General features: G+C 35.8%; 1 protein-coding gene across 7 annotated transcripts in view; it reads right to left on the bottom strand.

Annotated features, from left to right (window-relative positions):
• The window catches only part of LOC138704946 (protein transport protein Sec16A-like), a 572,743-nt gene that overhangs the window by 356,161 nt on the left and 195,209 nt on the right, over window positions 1-21,373 (bottom strand). For all 7 annotated transcript variants that reach the window (XR_011333490.1, XR_011333489.1, XM_069833405.1 and 4 more), the window contains 2 exons: window positions 5,487-5,727; window positions 3,627-3,796 (listed from right to left, as the gene is read on the bottom strand). Coding sequence is in view for 5 of the 7 variants with exons in the window: in XM_069833405.1 (XP_069689506.1) it covers window positions 3,627-3,796; window positions 5,487-5,727 (411 nt within the window). In the remaining 2 variants the exon portion in view is untranslated. The remainder of the gene's footprint in view (window positions 1-3,626; window positions 3,797-5,486; window positions 5,728-21,373) is intronic.

Consider the following 21,373-nt stretch of genomic DNA (forward strand, 5'->3'; position numbering starts at 1 on the left):
CATTTTGTTGGCCATTGCCCAATCGTTTATTCTATTGAGGTCATTCTGAAGAAGAGTAGTATATTTATAACTTTTTACTTCCCTATATATGATACAATCACCCGCGAATAAGTGAACCCTGGACAAGATGTTAACTGGCAGATCATTTTAAAAGTTGGGAATAGAAAGGGGCCCAAGACACTCCCTGTGGGACTCTGGAAGTAACTTTTTGGGGTCGATAATTTCTCCCCCACCCATACTCTCTGAGTGCAACAAGTTAAAAATTTCCTGATCCACTGGAGTACTCTGAAACCAACCCCTGTTGATTGTAGTTAATCAACAATATGTCATGTGGGACTACATCGAATGCGTGTGAAAGGCAATAATCACTGCATCTACTTGGCTAAATTCTTCTGTCTGCTAAATCCTGACATACAGTTACTAATTGACTCTCACGTGAGTAGCTCTCCCCCTCCCCCCCCCCCCGAAACCCATGCTGACAATTATGTAACCAATTTGAATCATTCCAATGCTGCCTTAGAAACGCTCAAATTAAGTGTTCTATCTGTTTGCAAACCATAGAGGTGAGGCTGACTGTTCTGTAATTTTTTGTCTCTGGGCGAGACCCTGACTTATAAATTGGCACCACTATTGCATCTTTCCAATCTCGCAGGACAATACCATTGTTTATTGGTATTTCAAATATATGCTCTAGATAGGGAATCACAGCTTCCCACCCCAATTTTAACATATCTCCAGCAATAGCATCAGGTCCTACTGATTTATGAGTTTTCAATTTAGAGACCCGTCTCCTTATGTCCCTAGACTTGATTGAAAACTGACCCGTATTTTTAACAGAAGCTACTGTAAGTTAGGTATTATTGCACTCATTCCAAAAACAATGGCATAATAGGAATTTAGTTTTTCTGCTTTTTTGCTGTCCTGTACAATAAATTGATAAAGGTCAATTTTTAGAGGGAGGCTCGAATAGTTTTCCTTGCATTGTCTCTTCACATATCAGAAGACCAGTCCTCAGATTGTTCCTGCATACTCCACACTTCATAGTTCCTGGGTTCAGTACAACTCCTCCAATCACCAACAGCATGGCTAGTATTAGAATCACAAAACTGCTTAGTGTCGGTTCCGCGCTCCCCTTGCCTGAAGCTGTTGGGATTCACTTCACCGTTCACACCATTCAGGTACTGACCCTCACTCAGTACACTGCTAGTTCACATCCCATTCTACTTGCTCTCTATGATTACCTGCTCTTGACTGTCGTCTATTATCTGATACCTTCTTCTGCCCCAAACTTTTCTCCCGCATAAAGGCATAATTTGTGATGCAAGTCCTAGTTGCATGGAATGCAACAGTATGGGCTAATGGAAGTCAGCCTACTTTAAACAGTAGTATGTTTGTTTTATGAGAATGCATTTGTGGTAACATGTATCTGCATTCTGAACGTATTACGAATCTAGATTTATAATTTTACCATACTTCATTCCTATCTACATTGCTTTCTTTTTAGCTCATTTTACGATGCTTTATCAACATCTTTGGTTATTTAGCGTCTGAATGAGATGAAGGTGATAATGCCGGTGAAATAAGTCCGGTGCCCAGCACCGAAAGTTACCCAGCATTTACTCATATTGGGTTGAGGGAAAACCCCGGAAAAAACCTCTACCAGGTAACTTTCCCCGACCGGGAATCGAACCCGGGCCACCTGGTTTTGCGGCCAGACGCGCTAACCATTACTCCATAGGTGTGGACGTCTACATTGTAAGTAATGACCAATATCTTATAAGAAATTGAGAACTAGTTCCTAACGCATACATCATCCTCATCATATGCATGACGTGGTACAATGTTGTTGGAGGTGTAGAACTCCATTTTTCTGTTTACCTCGGTAACATTCTTATCTGAAATTCACTGCAGAAATCAGGCGTAAAATGTGCACGGAATGATAGGTAATCATAATCACGGACTTTTTAGCAAGAAATGGTGTACATATTGTTCTAATAAAGGTGCGTTCAGTGTAATCAATAATCATTCAAGAGATGCAAATAGTGTGTTGATCACTTTGAATGACTTTTAGCTTGAAATTTTATAAAATGTTTTATTATACAGAAATGATTTGGAAACAAATTTTATATCCTCTTAGTTTTAAACAGCTTTATTAATAATATGTGTATCTATCTATCTATCTATATATATATATATATATATATATATATATATATATATAATTTGAACTGTAATGGAAATTACGGGAAAAGGGCTAAACGGATTTTAATGAGTGACCCATCATTTTGAAGCTTGGCATCCAAGGCTTTTCAGAAAAATAGTAACTTTCAGTGAAACGTTAGTTCTCCTACATAATTTTCCTATTTTCCAAAATCCATCTTTCGTCAGTTTTGAGAACTAATTGCATTTCAGAATAAAACAAAACACACAATAAACAATAGACTATTACACGAAGGCCATGACCTGCAGGATTGCTGACATATTTAAAGTCCAAATTCAATTGGTTATTAAAAATTTCAAGACTTGCTAAAAATAATAATTTACAGGTCTGATTCTGCGGTGTGTAATTTTCTGAGTACAGCTGTGTATCGGATATTAAAATCTACAAAACTTGAGGTGGTTTGATGACATTATTAGGATTAGAAATAAAATATTATTACAGTTAATGCCATGATGTTTATATAACTACAAAACTTGCGTAATATAATAATATTGTTATTAAAAATCAAATATTTGTATAGTTATTAATCAAGTGGGATTGGGTCTTTTCCATATACTTAATGGCAGTGTAGTGTATATTTATTTATATGAGAGTCATTCTCTTCAGTATTGGCTCGAGAGAGCGCAAAAATTACAGTTCCTAAGGAAAGACCAAAAGATATTACTTACTGATAAAATAAGAGGCTACAAAATTATGTAGTCTCCCAATCATTTCAGCAAGATCTCTTAGCAGGATAAAATGATTTCACCCTCTACATTTCAAGCTCTATATGCAGTAGCTATACCAAGATACTGTGTCTATTGTTCGAAAGCATAGCAAACCTAACTTCTTTTAACTTTTATCTACAATCCACAATGACCTGAAATAGCTATTGCTTTACTCCCACATGAAAAACCCACATTGACATTGTTACTTGCATTTTCGCGTTGAAACTCTAAAACTGAAGGTGGATAGGTTCAAGAAAAAGTATTTGGCATAAAAAACATTCAGAGGGAGTATGTTTCATTATGGAATTATTATGGAAGTATTATTATGGAAGCAAATAACTTCCAAAATGTCTGGTATTTTTCATTGAAAATAAGTCTGAAAAATTTTTATTTGAATATCTAATGAACTTACTTTGCAGCATCTCCTGCACAAGCCACTAGTATTTATATATTTTTGTATTTCACCTATGTCCAATTGGTCTGTTTTGTATCTCCATCTGATGATGATTTAAAAAAAATCGAAAATATTTGTGGATATATAATGATGTGAAACTTAAAAACAGAAAAATGTTTTCTGTATTAAAATGGGTTAATTAAACAACTTTCCAGCCAGGCAGTAACAACCTGCTATTCATAACTCAACTTCTCCTAACATGATACAGATGCAATGCAAAAATTCAAAGTTCTTTAATACATACTGTCACAGCAGCTGGTTGGCGTCCTGACATCAGCTGATACAAAGTCTGCAATGGGTCATTCATGGCAAGACCATTTGCAAACCTCGTCATTATATGAGCGTAAGTTCTTTGATCCATTTTTGAGGCCAAAAATAATGCATGCCCCCACAGTCCATGCTTCATAGCCCACTCTGAAAAAAATTATACAATTCAAACAGCTAATTTTTCGGAATATTTTCCTCTTCTAACTTCACAGGGCAAAGATTTTAAATAATTAATTCACCTGTACACATATTTCAATAGACAATTTCGAAGAAATGAGCTTATACTTTTAGGACAAAATATAAATTTATTATTTCTACTTATGGATTTCGAAAAGTAATATGAAAAAAGAGAGGGGGTGGATGAGGGGGTGGGGAGGGGGGCGGAGAGGGGAGGGAGGGCGGAGAATGGAGGGAGGGCGGAGAGAGGAGAGAGAGGCAGCATAACAACATGTATCAGAAGCATGCATGAAGAAAATGTTATATCTACAGGGTTATATGAAACAATAAATTGTGATGATAGAAAATAAGGTTTACATTTTTAGAAGCAATATAATGCTTCATATTCAGCCTTTAAAATTTTTGTATTATAACGTAAACGCTGAACTTCATATTTGGTAATTACTATGCTATGGTTCCTATAATTACTGCTGTTGTTTTGCACTGTGTTTATACATTAATAACAAGTTCACCATTGTGGCTGAGGGGTTAGCAAGTCTAACTCCGAACCCAGCGGTCCCGGGTTCGATTCCTGGTCACGACGAGTTGCCTGGGTGAAGTTTTTTTCGGGGTTTTTCCCTTACTCCTACGGATGAATATCAGGTAACTTTATCAGGCGATTGGAACCCCACTCATCTTCGCCACTTTCTTTCCTCCCCCATCATCCCGTTTCTGGTTTTTCAGAACACTCTACCGATGGCCTCCCGAAGCTGCTGACTCTCTTGACCGGCCTCCATGGAATGTAGTTCAGCGATGTTGGATGGCTTCTGCATGGCACCTGAGGCGGACCTACTCAGGGGAGGAGTTTCGCCTCGGACCGACAGGGGGGCCTTGGGGGAATTTGCTGAAGCAGGAATGGTATATGGATTCTGTCAGCTGTAAGGACCGGTCGTTAAGGGAGTCATGTGGTTAGGGCAGCGCATAGGGGATCTGTGGCATGCAACTCATTCCATATCGAGGGTTAGCACAATAGATCTCAATAGGTCGCAGTGTCGGGTCATCAGCACCCCCTCACTTAAATTCCATTCCATTAATAACAACATTGTTGGCAATAATGAATGCAGGCCGAATTCATAATACTTCTAAAAATATGCTGTTTCGAAGTATACTAAATTTCAAGCTTGTACTTACTTACTTACTGGCTTTTAAGGAACCTGGAGGTTCATTGCCGCCCACTAATAAGCATTAATTTGTGAATTACTGTATATTATTACTATTATTATCATTATCATCAACATCATCATCATAATCAATATGATCGTCGAAATCAGTATTTTATAACTATGACATCAAAGGCACACACATTTCTGGATTAAGAAGCCTTTGAATTCCCACTTGTGTCATTTTGACTCAATACCGTACTTTTAGGTATGAGACTTATGTTGTCCTACTAGTGTTAAACATGCAGAAATTTGATCTGAACAAATGTAAAATTTTAAAATTCCTTTTCAGAACGAAAAGTTACATTTGTTCGGCTCAAATTTCTGCACATTTAAAGGACAAAACTAAAAGTATTTCAATAATTTATCATAATACACTGCTCTCTTAAATTAACTGAGGAATTAAATAAATAATAGAAATTTTATTGCATTGTTTATTTCACATTTTGAGAATAACTTACCTAAGGCCTCCTTTTTGTTTCCATAAAGTAGATATTGCCTAAATTCAAATGTTGTATCAATTTCACTCTTATTTGAAACTGCATATGACAGAGATTCATCTAACTGAGCATCATGATTGCTGCTATGATAAGAAGCAGCAGGAGATGGTGCTGATCTTGCTAAGGAGATTGCCGAGTTTGTCTCTTGAACATTGCTCGAATTTGATAACAAAAGTTCAGCAATATCTGCTCCCACAACAGTCTGAAATTCAATGTCACCATTAAACCAAAGCAAAAATTTTACACAAGTAAAGCAAAATTTAATAGAGTTTTAATACTTCAATTTATATTAGTAAGTAAATTATATTCTTCAGTGTTTTATTGTACCTTATTATTATGTATAGTATAGATTGATTAGAGCATTCGGGAGCATCAGACTGTTTCCTGTCTGCACTACATCTCACAATGCAACTGAGAAAAAAGAGTCAACATCGCCGCTTCCAATAGCATGTAATATGACCCTTTTGTTATTGAAAGCATAAATTGATATTTAAAAATGATAATAATGAGCACTGATCTGTGTTACTAGAATTTTGTTGAAAATTAAGTCCCTCAGCAGTAATACTTTCTCGACATTGGCATAGAAAATTCTCGTTAACACAGGTAAGTATCCCAGGTGTGATTAAAGCAGGTTCTCGAGAGATATTTTCTTTTAGTTCCTCTACTGTGTGACGGTTATGCTCATAAACTCTCTTTTAAGTTACTTCACAAATAAAAATTACATAGACTGACATACGGTTATGAGGGGACCACAACCCAACCAGTGCTGATGACTCTTATCTTCAAAAATCTCTGTACCGGTAATAAAATCTAGTGATTTGATGACTCTATGTTCAAAAATCTCTGTAATAAAATCTAGTGATTTGTAAGCAGTGTGTACAGTAGTAGAATCCTGTTGAAAGAATGATTACTAGCATTCAATATCTGTTTGTTGTTTGAAAAAGGTCTTAATATTCTTATTCAATATTTTGTAACACTGATAGTACCTTCATAAATAATAATAATAATAATAATAATAACAATAATAATAATAATAATAATAATAATAATAATAATAAAAATTTATTCTAGCCGGCAGAGTTAAGGCTGTAAGGTCTTCTCTTCCACTCAAACTAGCAAAAAGTATACATACATGTGAATGATTTTACAAGCTACAAAGAACACAACAATATGATTTCGATAAAAGTTATATGTATACAAGAGTTACTTCTAAATTAAACAGTAAAATACTATGAACTATTAATTAAACAATGAAATACAAACTGTGTAGCAGAATTAAACTAATATACATAGTATGTTAATATATTTCAAATAATGTTAGATAATTGGAAGAGATTATTATGAGACAATTGTGAAAATACAGTGCTATCAGGATGCATGTCTAAAGAAAGAAGTTACCATACAGTCATTGACCATTTAAAGTCAGTATAATTCGAGTGAATTGCTAAGAAGGTTATCCTTTATGCTATTTTTAAAAGTGTTTATTGTCTTGCAGCCCCTAATACTTGGGTGACAAGAAATTCCATTGTCGCGAGGTGAAGACTGTAAAAGCTGAGGAGTAACAAGATGTTCTATGAAGAGGTATACTTAGTCTGCCACAGACAAGTGATCTGGTATTTACATCATGGTTAGAGTATATATAAGAGAAATGAGACGAAAGGTAATTTGGTGTTGAGGTGTGCAGAATTCGAAAGAGTAAAGACAAAGAGTGTAAAGTTCTACGTTCTTTGAGTTGGAGCCATGAAAGACTTGTGAAGAATGGTAATATATGATCATATCGCCGGATGTTGCACACATACCTGACGCACATATTCTGAACTCGCTGTAACTTGTCTGACAGTTCAGAACTTAAGTCACTTAACAGAATGCCACAATAATCGAAGTGCGGCATTACTAGGATGTGTACTAGGGTCAGTTTTAGGTGCTGGAACAAGAAGTTTAATAAGCGATTCACGCAGTGAATGGAGGAACAGATTTTTTTTTATTGTTTCTTTAATTTGAAAATTCCAATTTAAATTATTATCGAAAAAGAGACCAAGATTTTTTACGACAGATGAATAAGGGATTAGTGTGTTGTTAAGTGTAACAACTGAAAGATTATTGTTATTAAGAGAGTTAACTAAACTTTATATCCAACAATTATAGCTTGAGTCTTACTTGGATTAAGTGCAAGTCCATATTTGGCAACCTAAGTGAAAACAGTGGCTAAGTCACAATTCAACTTATCAATTGATTCATTGATGGTACGGGGTCTGGAATGTATGTAAAGTTGTAGGTCATTGGCATAGAGGTATATCGGCAATATTGTAAGTTCTTTGATATGTCATTAATGTAGGTAGAGAAGAGTAATGGACCTAATATGGAGCCCTGCGGCACTTCCACCTTTGTGTATGGAGAACTGATTATCAAGTGGGAAAAACGCACGCACGCACGCACGCACGCACACACACACACACACACACTTGGCAGTCACGTAGGTAGGAGTCCATCCGTTCAAGGTATTATCTGACAGGTGCAGTCTTCATCTTTGCAAGAAGCAGGTCAATATCAACAAAATTAAAAGCATTGCTGAAATCGAGAAGAGTTAGTGCAATTACTTTAGCTTCACAGATGTCCTCAGTCACTTTAAGCAGGGCTATATGAGTGCTGTGTCCAGGCCTAAAACCCAATTGATACTCATTAAGGAGTTTGTGTTCGTCGAGCTAATCTGTAAGTTGTCTGTGTACAATAACTTCTAATGTTTTTGAGAGAGTGAGAAGAATTGACATTGGTCTGTATTAATTTACTGTAGATGGTGTGTTAGATTTAGGTAAAGGTTTTACTAATGCCATTTTCCAGAGGGAAGAATAGGACCCAGTCATAAAAGATGCATTGAATATATGGATAACAGTTGATAGTGAAGGCTGAAGTGTATAAACAGAATGGTCATTTACGAAAATGTGAGACCAGTATATTAAGTGTAAAAATCCGAAGATTGAGGAAAGGACTGTGACAATCTCATGTGCGTAGTAGTGGAGATATCAATGTCAGATTACGAAAGATATACAGTGTGAAAAGTAAGTTATGTCACTGATTTCAGGGGGTTATTCTTTGAGATATTTCAAACGAAAAAGTTTAATATAATTGTACTCGTTTTTGCTTTCTTTTCGAGATATTTATATAAAACATTTCGTAACATGTTTTGGAAAAGCCATTGACTGAATTCCCAATATGCTCAGTAAATTTAAGAAAGCAGTGTATTATGATAATAAATGATTGAATGAATTTTAGTTTCGTCTTTCAACTGTGCAGAAATTTAATCCGACCAAATGTAACATTGTAAAATTCCTTTGCAGAACGAAAGGTTACATTTCTTTGGATCAAATTTCTGCACATTTCAAGGGCAAAACTAAAATTCTTTTTATCATTTATCATCATAATACACTGCTCTCTTAAACTGACTTAGCAAATTAGAAATTCAAGCAATGACTTCCCCAAAACATGTATAAAATATTTCATATAAAACTATTTTTATCTCGAAAAGAAAGCAAAAACAAGCAAAATTGTATTTTATTCGAAATATTTCAAAGAATAACTCCCTGAAATTAATCACATTATTTGTGGGTTACTCTGTATAGTGTGTTATGAAGTGTTATGATGCTTGTGATTTTAGGCTGATATAATACAAATGTCATTAATGCAGATACTAAGGAAAGAACTGTGAGAAAGAATTTGGAGGTGTAGGTATGAAAGTTTATGCGCTGTGGCAGTCCTAATTTTTTTTTCTGCCAGTATTCTTCACCTTTCACCCTTTTTCCTTTCCTGTCTATATTGTGAATACTGATTTTGTTCTATGCTCATGCTCATATGATTTTACTATGCTCAAACTGAAGGCACCACCATTTTCAAACATTAACCTTAGTTTGGTGACATAATGGATTTGCTTGTGCAGTGCTGAATGGAGTTACCAGTTACTGAGAGAGCTCCGGAATTAGGGATGTTCTGCTAAATTGGAGATCCAACAGTGCTGATATAGCTAGCAGTGTATTTGCATACACAGAGGATTTGCTAGCAGCCAAGACAGAAAGAATGGTGCAAGATCTGTTTTGATGAATTTCAGCTGTGTTTTCAGTTTTACATTAACGGATTTTGAAGTAATAGCTTTTACTTTGACTTTGGTTCATCTTTCATTATGTTGTGCACAGAGTAAATTATGCCTATTACAGTAGAACCCTGATTTTAGTGGACCTCCACTTAACGTTTTTCTGCATTTAACGTTAAATTTTCATGGTCCCAATTATTATTACATACGATTAATGTATTTTTATATTCGATATAACGTTATTCAATTTGCTGTCCCGTATTTTACGTTAAAATTGTTCTTAAGTGATTTTTTAAAATCTCGACTCATGCAAAAATAAATTCATTTCGATTCAATGAGTAAAATACAAATTTCTTGTAACAGTCAATGACTTGGCAACACTACTGCCTCACTGTCATGCGTTAATAAAGTTGGCCATGCAATCATCCTTCTGCCCCTATGTCTGCTAATTCTGCCCTTTGCGAGAACCAATCATGAGCAGAATAACACATAGCAGAAGACACAAACTGTATGCTAATTCCCGTCCTTTGTGAGAAGCAATCATAAGTAGAATAACACATAGCACAACAGACACAGACCATATGCTAATTCCCGTCCTTTGCGAGAAGCAATTATGGGCAGAATAACTTATAGCAGAACACACACAAACCGCTTACTTATTCCCGCCCTTTGTGAGAAGCAATCATGAGCAGAATAACACACAGAGCAGAACAGACACAAACTGTCTAATTCCCATCCTTTGCAAGATGCAAACATGAGCAGAATAACACATAGAAGAACAGGACATAAACCGTATGCTAATTCCCGTCCTTTGCAAAAACCAGTTATATTCACTGATGGACGTAGCAACCAACCCATCACAATTCACACTTTCTCTTGCAGAAAAAAATCCAAATGCGAAGATATCCGACATGACGAGAAAAAAGATTTGATTTACACTGAGCTTCCCCTTAATAATTCTTTTTGTACAGTATTATCATAATTTACTTACTGTAGCCTTTTTGCAAATAAATTGTATTTGTCCTAAAATTATCAAAATTTTTTAAACAAAAATAGCAAACCACTATTTACAGTCAATCTCCAGGCGGGGACTGCTTTAATGGTATAGAATCAACTAAACATCTTACAATGGAATGCTGGCGGTATAACATCAGCCAAGAAGACTGAACTAGCCAATATACTCTCAGATAATAATATAGATATCTTCCTTATTCAAGAAGCAAACCTTAATGCTGACCAATTAAAATATTTTTATTTTAAAGGTTTTAATATGAAACTGTTACCCAAAGGTAGACAGATCAGTAGTGGAATTCTCGCAGGTACATCAAAGAAATTAATTACAAATTTTCAAATCATAAAAGAAATGGATAATCAAGACAAATTAGAACTAATAAAAATTAAAATATGAAAAAATCAACAACATTTCAAAATCTACAGTGCCTATAACCCACCTAATAATCCCCTTGATCTAACTTTGTTTGATATACAACCTAAAACTATCATAATTGGTGACTATAACGCCCACTCCCAACTTTGGGGCTACAATAATGTAAACCAACCTGGAAAAATGATCATGGACCTCCTAAATACTACAACCGCAGAACTTGTCTACAGAAAAGAAGATCCCCCTACTTTCATTCATTATTCTGGTTCTGGTACAAATCCAGACTTATTACTAGTAACATCAGATATTCATCACAAAACCAAGAAAAAAATAATTGAAGACCCTGGATCTGGCCATAGAGTCATCATTGCCTCTATTCATCTCCACCAAAACCGAAGAAAAGAACTGTACAATAACAAAACAACATGGAACTTTAAGAAAGCGAATTGGAAACTATTTACAACAGAACTCGACGAACACCTCAAGGTCAACACACCACTAATGCAAAAAAACAAACTCAGATAGATTGAACAAATATTTCTGTGAATCTATTCTTAAAATTGCAAAAAAGCACATTCCACGAGGCAAACAAAAAAAATACATCCCATTCTGGACAGAAAACCTGAATTTATTGAAACAAGATAGAGATAAAGCAAGAACCAAAGCAGAACATAGTAAAACACCAGATAATACTCAAGATTGGAGGAAGAAGACTGCCATTCTTAAAAAAGCAATCATAACAGCAAAAAAGAAATGTTTCAATAAATTTATTGAAAATATTAAATACAGAACCGATAGCGCTAAAACATATAACTTTCTGAAGAATATTTCCAATACACAGGAAAATACTAGCCAACCTATTGTTCATAATAACAAAACACTAACAGATAGTAGAGATATAGCAAACGCATTTAATAAACACTACTCAAACTCTCATAGATTACATCCCAATACCAAAAAAACTGACAAATTTATCAAAAGAGAATTACATAAAAATAATAAAAATAATATTACTAGTACAAAACCTGAAATATTTCATCAAAATTTTACTTCCAAAGAATTAACTCTAGCTTTACAAAATTTAAAAACCAAGAAATCTCCTGGCCCCGATAACATTCATTCCGAATTTTTGAAACATCTGGAGGAAAAAGCCAAGTCTGTACTTTTATCCATTTTCAATTTATCATGGAACACCTCAATTCCTGCAGCTTGGAAAAAAGCAATCATTGTACCAATTCACAAAAAAGGGAAACCTGCTCATGAAGTTAATAGTTATCGACCAATAGCACTATTAAGCATGATAGCAAACACCATGGAGTCCATGATCTCCAACAAATTAACTTGGTATTTAGAATCCCAAAATCTTTTATCACCAAGACAAGCTGGCTTTCGACAACTACACTCTACCAATGAACAAGTCATACGCCTCGGCCAAGAAATAAAAGACAGTTTTAAAAAGAAAGGAGATACCTTGGCAATATTTATTGACTTTCAGTTAGCATATGACTCTGTTTGGAGAAATAAATTATTACTAAAACTCCAGAAATTAGGTATCTCCAGCAACATGTTCAGATAGATATCAGAATTCCTTAGTCAACGATTCATTGCCACTAAATTCAATAATTCACTTTCTAGTTACAGACAAACATATCGAGGTCTACCTCACGGTGCTGTCCTCAGCACAACTTTATTCAATATTTATATAAATGACTTACCCTCCCTATTAGAGGAATCAAACATGAAAACAGCACTATTTGCAGATGATATAGTTTTGTGGACTTCCGGATCTTACAGACATAGAGACAAAATTCAAAATTCTGCTCTTAAATATCTAAATCAACTACATGAATGGAATACATCATATTTGATGACACTCAATTTAAGCAAAAGTAACTACCAAATATTTTCACTTGGTAAAAAAGAAAGAGAATTCAATATCCAATACAATGGCCAACACCTTCCTAGGACTTATGAATCCAAATATCTTGGAGTTATTTTTGATAGTAAGTTAACATGGAGCAACCATTTGAAATACATTTCTGAAAAAGCTCGTAAAAGATTCTCCCTTCTAAAAAGACTAGCAGGAAAGAAATGGGGATGCTCTAGGAATACTTTGAACACTACATACAAAATGTTTATACAGCCAGTGCTGACATACTGCGGAGAAATTTTAATTACTTCACCTTTCATAAACGAAATAGAATATGTTCAAAACCAAGCTCTCAGACTCATTACTGGTGGAATCAAAACAACTCCAATAGATTCTATGAGATTCCTCACTAATATTAACAGCATCAAAATGACAATAGAAGAAAAAGCACTGATTCAATATGAAAAACTTATTAGATTATCAGGAAACAATTGGCATTCATACAGTCCTCTCTGTAGATTGAAAATTCAAAAAAGTTTCATATCCATTGTTCAAGAATTAAAACAGAAAATCAATATCCCGAATTTAAAAGAAAACCTACAAATTAAACCAAACCCTTTAACTCTATTAAATATGGAATATAATCTAATCGAAATTTAACAGAAGAAATACTGAAATCAGAAGTAAACACTGAAATACTAAAACAATTGTCTTTAGAGACAATTAATATTAGATACCCTTCACAAAACTGGCTTCATTTATACACTGACGGATCCTTGATCTCCACAGAACAAGGTGCAGGTGCAGGTGTTACGTGCTGTCTCTTCTCACTTTATAGATTTCTTGGGTATGGAACAACAAGTTTTGATGGAGAAATCATTGCAATAAGTGTAAGTCTCAGGAATCTTCTATGCCACATCAGTAAATTTAAAAATGCATTTATATTGTCAGACTCCAAAGCAGCTATTCTATCAATAGTCTCTAAACACACACCTTCATCTCAAACAGCAGAAATAACTAAAATGCTTTGTCAATTAATATCACTCAATAAAAGAATTGTATTCCAATGGATACCATCCCACTGTGGAATCCTGGGAAACGAGAATGCAGATGCTTTAGCAAAGAAGGGCAGCACTGCTACTTACAGACCTGTTACTAAATCTACATATTACTCTGTGAAAAGATTTATTAAATCTACATACTTAGACTTCAATAAACAAAATTTGATAACACAATCCCATGGGAAAAAATGGAACTCTCTGCATCAAAATCCACAGTTAATTCCCGGTTTACCACGAAAATCGTCTGTAGCTGCATTTAGATTGGCAACAGGCCATGATTGTTTGGCCAAACACCTGCATAGAATTGGAATATATCAGTCCCCTAACTGTCCATTGTGCAACTCAAACCAAGAAATGGATTCGGAACACCTCAAAATCTGTGCTTCAGTGGCTGGTCATGATAATATCTTTGAAAAATATTGAAGTGCAAGAGGTCAAATGACTTTATTTTCAAACGCCTGGCATTAGAAAACAACAACAACACTATTTAGAGTCAACCCTCTCCTAAGGTTAATTATTCTGTACCCAGAAAAACATTAAGTAGGGGTTCTGCTCTACTACTAAATTGTTTCCACCTTACAGTCCTAGTAACTGTTTAAGTTATAGTATTGATTATTTTCTTGATGGCCATTTTGTTCAATGTTAGGATGCTGTGTAAAGCCAGGAATACACGGACGCACTGCAACAGTAACAGTAATGCAACAAGGGTCGAACTGAATTCGAGGCTTCATTCGCTTGTTTGTACGCGATTTTAAGCACGCACTGCGGCAAGAACGCGCACACATCAAATGTCGCGTAGTGATCCGTTCCTCGGTTTTTCTCGCGAACATAACAGGATTCGTTGCCGCTATGTGGATGGGTTTGTTGCCATTTGTCTCATGAAGCGCGCACACCTCAAGCACAGAGTGGTCTGAAGTACATTGGACCTCATAAATTATGTCCAGTCTTGTGGAATCCTGGTGATATTGACTATTATAATAAAAACAATGAAACGTGCCAGTGAACACGCAAGATGAGACAGGGCTTCAAAACGAGCAAAAAAGCAGGATGATAGAACAGAATTACTGGCAATTGCCATTGGAATTACGCAAGCCACAGCTGGGACGTTAATTTTTTTAATTGGTTATTTTTACGACGCTCTATCAACTACTAGGTTATTTAGCATCGATGGAATTTGTGATAGCAAGCTGGGAATTGACGAGATGAGGCCGAGTATTCGCCATAGAATACCTGACATTCGGCTTATAGTTAAGGAAAACTTGGAAAAACACAATCAGGTAATCTGCTCAAGCGGGAATCGAACCAATGCTTGAGTGCAATTTCGGATCAGCAGGCAAACGTGCTACGACCTGGATCACGCGATGGCTTCTGGGAGGTTAGAGGTCACTGTTGAACAATGTGAAGTCAAATCATTTTGTGCTTTCCTTTCATCTTTAATGACAACATATCGTGCGAATACGAGGAAAGGGATTCAGCAAGCTATTTTATGACATTCAGGTGAAATCAAAACGAAACTTCTTTGAACTGCCAACTTGCTATGGACAAGAACGTTTTCATTCATCTGCACCTTCATTTGATGTCTTCTTCCTAAATGGATTATCCTAGACAACCTAGTCAACCAATTACTCCCTCAACTTCCTATGCTTCAGTTCCCGAACCACCACAATGCCCTCCGACTCAAGAGTCTTCTCAAGCTGACCTTTCAATGACAAAATCTCCAATTCCATTCTTACTACACTACATCCAGTCTCTTCCGGATTTGAATCAAACTCTCTTAGCTCTCTTCAACATTATCCAGGCAAAACTCTATCATCAGAATGTTCATCACATAGGCTACTCCGATAGTCAAAACCAGCAAGTTTAGTATCTTCTGTTTTTTCTTCTTATTATTTTTTAATGAATTCAATAATAATTTTTGTAGTATTTGTTGTATATATTTTGCATTCTTATGTTTTATTTTAAGATGATTTTCTTTGGCTGATTTAAAATACTCGTTTTGACTGTACACTTAAATTAAGGACATCATTTGGCAATCAAATTTTGATTACTCAAAAAAGAACATGTTTGTAGTTTTATTGTACGTGTTTCTTTATTACAATACGACTTACTTACTTACTGGCTTTTAAGGAACCCAGAGGTTCATTGCCGCCCTTACATAAGCCCGACATTGGTCCCTATCCTGAGCAAGAGCATCTTCGTCTTCGTCAATGCAACTTCGAAATATTATTGATTTTTCTCAGTATGATATTTCGGAAGTTTTAACTGTAATTCTCTCAATGTTTCATTATTTGTATTGCAACTAGAATATCCCCATTAAAGACGCACATTATGTTGGTACTATGATTTAACTCATCTTGATATTTTCCTTTAATGCGCTGACAATTGCTGGGCAAACTTCTGGGATTATTTCTCCTATGCCTGTTTTGAAATTCGCAAAAGGTATTGAAGGCTTGTAAACGAATCCCCTGTCACCAAGAATCGTAAAGTCAGTGTGAACCTGGAATATTGACATATACAGACAATGAACCAAAAATAGTGTTTTACATACTTTGTTAATTACACAATAACATTCTCCAAAAGATGAATTGTCCTATCTTGTCTTGAAATTGGTTCTCGCAAGTTGGTGGCTGATTTTTTAAAGTCTGGCCCAATTTTCATCAATAATTCTCCAAAATTGGCGGAAATCATCTGAGTAGTCCTAAGATTTTTATACTGACCACTGATGTCTTGAAAATTTATAGCACTTAAAAATTACTCCCTAGCCACTTCTTATACAACTCCGTAGGTCTACATCTCTTTCTGTTGAAAATGTATCCTATTACTACCAAAGTGCAAATAGCAGTTAGCAAAGATTCCTCGTTTTCCATGGTCATGCATCGTGCGAGATAGAATGGAACTGGAAAGGTGTTCGAGGCTTGCGCACTACTCAGATTATTCGTATCATGCGCACCACTTGTTCGAGAGTGCACAATTTACTCCACGCATTACATATAATGCCACTTACTGTAGTGGCACATCCATGTATTCCCAGCCTAAGACTTTAATTTCTAGGTTCTAGAGTAATCGCATTATAGTCAATGTTTAGGGAAGTGTTTCATTATTGGTATTAACTTTTTGTTATACTGTTCTCCTTTTTATGCAGCAGTATTTACATTGTTATTGTTTATAGACACGATTGTTTAAACAATTGTTATATCGTAGTTTTCGTCTGTTAAATATATATTAGGCAGTCAACTTACAATTAGGTCTTAATTCATTTATTCTGTTCATATGACCAGTCCACTGTTTCTCAGCATTAAGTACTTATATACGCTGTCAGGGCCCAGCATGAACAAGTGCATCACAACAATGAAGTCAAAAAGTGTCTTAAAGTGTGTTAAAGTATGTTATAGTGAACTGGGATCTTGCGGACTGATACGAAGGGACTGAAAATTGACTAGGATAGCAAATTTATATTGATCAGATTACAAAAATGAAACATTAGTGAAGCTTTAAATGAAGGTAATATAGTAGTAGCAAAAGGACGGAAATAATTGGATTGTCTATAATAATCCTATTCAAGGTGTAAATATCAATATGTAATAAGAATAAGCAAATGTTAATGTAAGTGACAGTTTTGGTGGTACCAAATACAGCAATGTGAAGGACCACTATTACTTAGAGACGGGTTAATGGCAATAAGTATCATATAATTTATTTACAAACTGTGTGAAAAATATGTAAGTTACTTGTGGTATGCTTCTTATAACTGCCTTAAAAACTATTCTAATAATTGAATCGCCCCATGCAGAAAGGGCTTCAGTCACAAATTTTGAAAAAAAAAAAAAAAAAACGATATATCGGTGGAAATCATATCTTTATGGGTGGTTCCATCGGCCTGTGCAGAAAGGTATTCAGTCCAATTCTTGGAAAGATAGAAACTGAAGCGTCAGGCTCAGAGTTCTATGCAGAAAGGAATACAGTGTACTGAATGTTTTTCTTAGTTTTCTCAAAACTAGGTCTAATGGACTGAAGTCCTTTCTGCATGGAGTGATTCAATTACTATTTTAGTATTTTGTGTTTTTTTAACAGTTTTGCCACATAAAAAAACGCGAAAGTCAAAAATAAGTTATCTTACAAAAAAAGGATGAATATATTAACAGGAACAATGTTTTTGTTTCTAATGTTCATTATTAACTATAAAGTTTTATTTCTTGCTTCTCAATATCCTGATTTGATAGTACTTCACAATTTCCAGATGACCTCAAATCCATTTTTTTCTTCTTGAGAACATAACACATAATTTGTTGCAATAAATATATCAATTCTGTAAAGATATGTGCTTGAGAACTATGCTAAACAACAACTAAAAGATAAATCCTTTCATCTGTTTCATAGTATTATCATCAATTGAATCACTGATTGGAAAAAGGAAGAAAGTCCAATTTTTTCAAATATAATTTGAGATATACATTTTCTTCTTAAGCCAGCTACCCATTAATTAGTGGAAAAAGGAGGAATCTACCGGCAACAACAAAGAAGTAACAGCCCGTTAAATTTTTCAACTAGTGGAATAATGAAGAATGTCCGGATTTACTTCTTTCTTCAATCACTATTCTAAGCAGCAGCACCAGATGTGAGGTAGAAAGTCTGTCTGTCATTTTAATTTGGTAATAAAGGCTGTTACAACAAAGTTCCTCATTAGCATATGAATTTAAAATTACCTCATACTGGTGTCAATAAAAGGTAAAACAAAAAAGGTATCCCTGTAACATGCCATGAAGGCACTTGGGGGCATGGAGGTAGAGCCCCATGCTTTCCATGATCTCAGCACTAGAATGAGGTGGTGTGGTCGGCACCACGCTCTGACCGCCTTTTACCCCCGGGAAAAACCTGGTACTCAATTTTATAGAAGGCTGAGTGAACCTCGGGCCGTTCTGAAAGTTTGGCAACGAGAAAAAATCCTGTCACCACCTGGGATCGAACCCCGGACCTTTCAGTCCGTAGCCAGCTGCTCTACCAACTAAGCTACCCGGCCACCCATACTGGTGTCAATGGAGTTATAAATTTGTTGTCTGTAAATCTTCCATAGCTCATGAGTGAAAGTGATTCTGATAATGAAAAAATACACTGGAGGAACAAGGTAGTAAGAAATATTGATGAATAAGTATAAGTAAAACCAAGAGAGGAAAAGAATACAGAATAAAGAATGCTTAGTAATTAAATTGTTATTGTTTTCTAATGCCAGGCATTTCACAATAAAGTCATTTGACCTCTTGCACTCCAACCCTGGTTGTAGTTGTAATCCCCTGGTAGAGGGGAAGAGCAGGCCTTATGATGTGTGGATAAGCTTCAGGGCTTCTACTGCGTTGTCTTGGTGTTGGTGGCTGACATTTCGACCGCTGTGTTGTGGTCATCTTCAGAGCAGTTGTTGGATAAGGAAATAGTCTGCGAGCTCGTATATATATAGTAGTCTCGATGGGGGGAGTACTTGCGGTGATAGGTCGTAAGTTCTCCTTCTGGCATCTGATTGGTCCTTCGTTGTCCAATCCGGTTGAGGTCTGTATGAAGGGGAGTATCCATATTAAATACGTGATATTACACGTGATATTTCGTCTAGTAGCGCATAGCTGGGCTAGCTTTATCACAGGTTTTCATAAACACAGGAGTAAAATGATGCCCAACGCTCGCTTATCTTCAGCTCTCGGCATGTGAAAATAATCTATTTAATACCCTCGAAACTTATTGCCATACCACTAAGCAAACAATGCCGAATCCCTCTTAATAATGCAAGGTTTTTTCTCAATATTTTTTTACATTTTTACAAATTGGCAAAAAGCCTAAAAGTAAGTAAAATCAGATTATCTGTCTCTTTGTGTACAATAAAAATAAGGATTACTTCTTAACATAAGCTACCAAATGTCAGCTTCAACATGAGCTCCCGTTCAATGTTCTGCAGTAAATGGTTCCAGAGTTCTGAGCGCTGAAAGAGGCTTATTTTTATAAAATACGCTAAATTTGTCGCTCAACAATACGAAAACCATTTGACTTTCGATAGTATATTTTTGCAAATGCACTCTCCTCAGCACCTTCTATAAATAGGGAAAAGGATTATTCCTGTGTTCGTCCATGGTCTGGAATTTAGGTTAAGTTTAGATTTAAGACCTCTCCTGGCACCACATTATTATAATCATCCTATCACATCATCGGGGTAATGTAACTCCGCCTTCCAGGTGCCCCAACCTCAGAAGTGGGTTACAACTAAGCCATGGCCAGGAGAGAAGACCAGAAATGTCGCAAAGACAACCTGGTGGCATTGGATAAAAAAAAATACATATATATATATATATATATATATATATTAAATACTGGCCCTCATAAGGTCCGAAAGAGTGCCCGATGTCCGGATGAAGGGGCGCCGCGTACATGTGGAGACCTGGTTTCTCGTTCCTAAGTATGATCTTGGAATAGACTTATAGAATATTCATAGAAGCCATGGAGAAGTCTATTCCAAGATCATACTTAGGAACGAGAAACCAGGTCTCCACATGTACGCGGCACCCCCCCCCCTTCATCCAGACATCAGGCACGGTATCAAGGTCACTCTCTCGGACCTTATGAGGGCCAGTATTTAATATGAAAACTCCCCTTCATACAGACCTCAACCGGATTGGACAATGAAGGACCAATCAGATGCCAGAAGGAGAACCTACGACCTATCACCACAAGTACTTCCCCCATCGAGACTACTATATATATATATATATATATATATATATATATATATATATACGAGCTCGCAGACAATTTCCTTATCCAACAACTCCTCTGAAGATGACCACAACACAGCAGTCGAAACGTCAGCCACCAACACCAAGACAACGCGGTAGAAGCCCCGAAGCTTATCCACACACCATTTACACCAGCCGCGGAAGCCTACGTGAACACTGATGGCCTTATCTCTACCAGGTTAAATAAATAAATATAAATATAAATAAATAAATATTTTTCAAAGATATTGTCATGGTCAGCCACTGAAGCACACATTTTGAGGTGTTCCGAATCCATTTCTTGGTTTGAGTTGCACAATGGTCAGTTAGGGGAATAATACATTCCAATTCTATGCAGGTGTTGGCCAAATAGTCATGGCCTGTTGCCAATCTAAATGCAGTTACAGACGATTTGTGCGGTAAATCGGGAATTAACTGTCGATTATGATGCAGAGAGTTCCATTTTTCCCCTTGAGATAGATTATCAAATTTTGTTTGTTGAAGTCTAAGTATGTAGATTTAATAAATCTTTTCACGGAGTAATACGTAGATTTAGTAACAGGTCTGTAAGTAGCAGTGTTGCCCTTCTTGCTAAAGCATCCGCATTCTCATTTCCCAGGATTCCACAATGAAATGGTATCCATTGGAATACAATTCTCTTATTGAGTGATATTAATTGAGAGAGCATTTTAGTTATTTCTGC

The sequence above is a fragment of the Periplaneta americana genome, chromosome 8 (genome assembly GCF_040183065.1).
Source record: "Periplaneta americana isolate PAMFEO1 chromosome 8, P.americana_PAMFEO1_priV1, whole genome shotgun sequence".
Classification (NCBI taxonomy): Eukaryota; Metazoa; Arthropoda; class Insecta; order Blattodea; family Blattidae; genus Periplaneta; species Periplaneta americana.